Source organism: Cynoglossus semilaevis, chromosome 13, assembly GCF_000523025.1.
Source record: "Cynoglossus semilaevis isolate Cse_v1.0 chromosome 13, Cse_v1.0, whole genome shotgun sequence".
NCBI lineage: Eukaryota > Metazoa > Chordata > Actinopteri > Pleuronectiformes > Cynoglossidae > Cynoglossus > Cynoglossus semilaevis.
The window spans coordinates 961,273-964,312 of record NC_024319.1 but is presented as its reverse complement, the minus strand read 5'-3'; the positions used below and the strand labels follow the sequence as shown (position 1 = coordinate 964,312).

General features: G+C 46.6%; 1 protein-coding gene across 1 annotated transcript in view; it reads right to left on the bottom strand.

Moving 5' to 3' along the window:
• themis2 (thymocyte selection associated family member 2) overlaps positions 1-2,395 on the bottom strand; it is a 4,983-nt gene extending 2,588 nt beyond the window's left edge. Inside the window, exons 1-4 of the mRNA XM_008322704.3 lie at positions 2,131-2,395; positions 1,540-1,680; positions 1,018-1,446; positions 6-510 (exon numbers count right to left, since the gene is read on the bottom strand). Coding sequence (XP_008320926.1) covers positions 6-510; positions 1,018-1,446; positions 1,540-1,680; positions 2,131-2,233 — 1,178 coding nt within the window. The 5' untranslated portion in view covers positions 2,234-2,395. The remainder of the gene's footprint in view (positions 1-5; positions 511-1,017; positions 1,447-1,539; positions 1,681-2,130) is intronic.
• Positions 2,396-3,040: the final 645 nt, after the last annotated feature.

Below are 3,040 nucleotides of genomic sequence, written 5' to 3'. Positions count from 1 at the left end.
CCTTGGGCAGATCCATCCGCACACAGCGAACCACCTCCAGCTGCTCCCCCACGCTGAGGGCGGGCAGACCCTCCTCCTCAAACTCCTCACAGTTCCTCGTTACGCTCACCTTCAGACCTGGAGCCTGAGACGAAGCCACGAAGAGTTCGTACACACAGCTGAACTCTCTCGGCTGTCTACGGAATCGTCCACCGTACTGGTGAGACAGCAGGAAGTACTGCTGGGCCTTGCGGAACTTTGCGGTGGACAAAAGGACCATGGGTGTGGTTTCCACTCTGTGGAAGATCAGGCGCTCCCTCTTGGAGAGTTCTAGGAACCAGCTGCACCTAAACAGAGAGTGAACGTGTGGTTCTTCAAGGATCTCCACCACACAGGGGAAAGATTCCGCTGGCCGCGACAGGACGTCCGTCAGACTGAGGGGCCTCAGAAAACTCATGTCTTTGTAGAGACTCGTCACGTCGATCACGTCCATCTCTAAGCTGGAAGGAAACGTCAGGACGCCGTTCCTTACTGTGTAAAAATGAAACAAAGAGAAAAGAGTCACTGTAATATTCAAGGGCTGTCGAAATGAACACTTTAATCACCTTAGTTAATTTGTCAAATCCATTAGAATAAAATTGTAACGCATTTTGATGCACAAGAACAATGAAGGGATGTTAACGATGCATCGTAGAGTACAATGAAGGGATGTTAACGATGCATCGTGAATCGATTGATAATCGACACCAATGCGTGACAATTTGCATCAGTTGAAATAATGAATCGCGCATCAAGGCGTAAGGATTAGGCTGCGGTATCTAAAAAAAATAAATCACTGGTCATACCATGACAGTAGGTGGCAGTATGTGGCTAAAAGCGTTGATTGTGACTTGCTATTAAACCCATAAGTCAGGTCCCTAAAAAAATTCTATCTGTGTTGTTTATTTTTTTCTGTTTTTTAAAGCAGGGTAACGGTTTCTGTCATAATTACTGTAATTTATTTGATAATAAAAGAAATAAAAAGACACTTTTCCTCACAGTTCATGATGGCCTGGACTTTGTATATCGGACTGAAGACAAACGACTGTCCACTCTTGGTGGCGGCGTTGCTGAAGTGGAACCTCCGACAGCACAGAGAGGCCGAGGACATGATTTCCTGCAGCGAAAAACTGTCCTGGCTCTCGCATTCGTAGAATTCTCCTCGGAAAGAGAGAGGGATTCGAACTTCAGCCGAGGTGCCCTCTCGTACACTGACATGGCAGCGGACCAGGTCGTCCTGTCCCTCTTGGTGCTCTATGGACAGGATGGTCAGAGGTCGTCCTGACCCGAGGGTGAAGTTGTTAAAGTCCATCTTGGAGCTGCTGGTGAAGGTGAAGGGGAGGCTGGAGTCCAGACCCAGGGGCCTCAGGCTCAGCAGCTCCTCTACGGAACCGTACGGCATCTTCTCCGGCACCACCGTGAAGCGGCCTGTGGACCAGACAGGTGTCAGTTGTCAAACAGAACACATTCTCACGGCGTAGCAGCAGCTGCTGCAGCTGTTCTCACCACTGAACCACCGACCTGTGTAGTTAATGGGGAGCTCGAACTTGTCCTCGCTGCCGACGTCTTCACAGCTGACGGACTGCAGCTCAATCCCCACGACCTTGATCAGATCCCCGGTGGAGAAGCAGACCTCACTCCCAGAGAGTTCATACACAGATCCTGAAAGAGAAAACAAAAGTAATAAAAAAACAAGAGGAACTAAAAGACGAAGTCACAGTCATTTCAGATATGGAATAGAAAAAAGGTTTCTGGTATATTTGACACTGGTACAAAATACATATATACATATATACTACAGATTCTACAGTACAGATATTAGGTACAAATGCAGTACTCAGTTACAGCCCTAACATATAAATATATATATATGTATATATATATATATACATAAACACATATATGTTTACTTCTACACATATATACAGACATATAGATTATATAGATTAGATATAGATAAAGTTGAATGTAATTGATTTACATGTAGATAAGCAGAACACAGATGAGGTTCTTATCAGTCCGTCGAAACCATAATCTCTGTTTATATCAGTGCTAACTGAGTCAAAAAAAAAAAAATCAATTTTAAAAGAAAACAAAAATCTAATCTTTTACCTTGGAAATACACTCCCGAGACCACCTGCAGAATCCTCGGCAGACATTGTTTCTCCAGCGAGGCTATGAGACTCTGCAGGGGCAGAGCAGCGGCGTCTGCCATGATGGAGGTCTGATGGAGGTCTGAGCTGAGGCTCAGAGATGAAGATGACACGTTCACAGGAGCAGAGCGCCTCTAACACAAAACCACAAGAGTGTGAATGAGGAAGTCAGCACAGAGGCATTTCTGCTGTTTCGACACAAGACTGCCAGGTTGACACAGGTCACGACTAGAAACGAAAATGATAAGATTAACAGACGATAAATCGGACCAGGAGAACAAAATAAAAAAGAAACTGTAGATCTTGTGTTTGACCACCGTCAGACTGAGTCGACATCACATCACCAACAGATGTCACGACACTTGGTTGAGGACCATATAAGGAAGTGATCTGAGCTTCATCTGAAAAAGTCTAATTTGCTGTGTTGAAAAAAAAAAGTCATTATTGAATTATATTCATCTCGGTGCTGACCAGAGTCCAAATACCAACAAGTGTCCACGTACCATGGATTGAGAACCACACCATCCTAACCTACTATATCACCATCATATGGTCATGGTCAAAAACATGAATATCTCTACAGTGGAGAGCGAATGGAAACATCACAGGTTTTATACCAGAGGTCTCTGGTCTGAACCCACTGAAGACCCTGGTGTTAGACGTACGACCTCAGACAGGAAGTAGTAAAACAAAATACATCCCACATGTAGAGTGTGAATGGTTGTCTACTGATGTCGACAGACCGCATCTTGACCACCTGTCCAAGATGTGAAACCCCCCCCCCCCCCCCCCCCCCCCCCCCCCCCCCCCCCCCCCCCCCCCCCCCCCCCCCCCCCCCCCCCCCCCCCCCCCCCCCCCCCCCCCCCCCC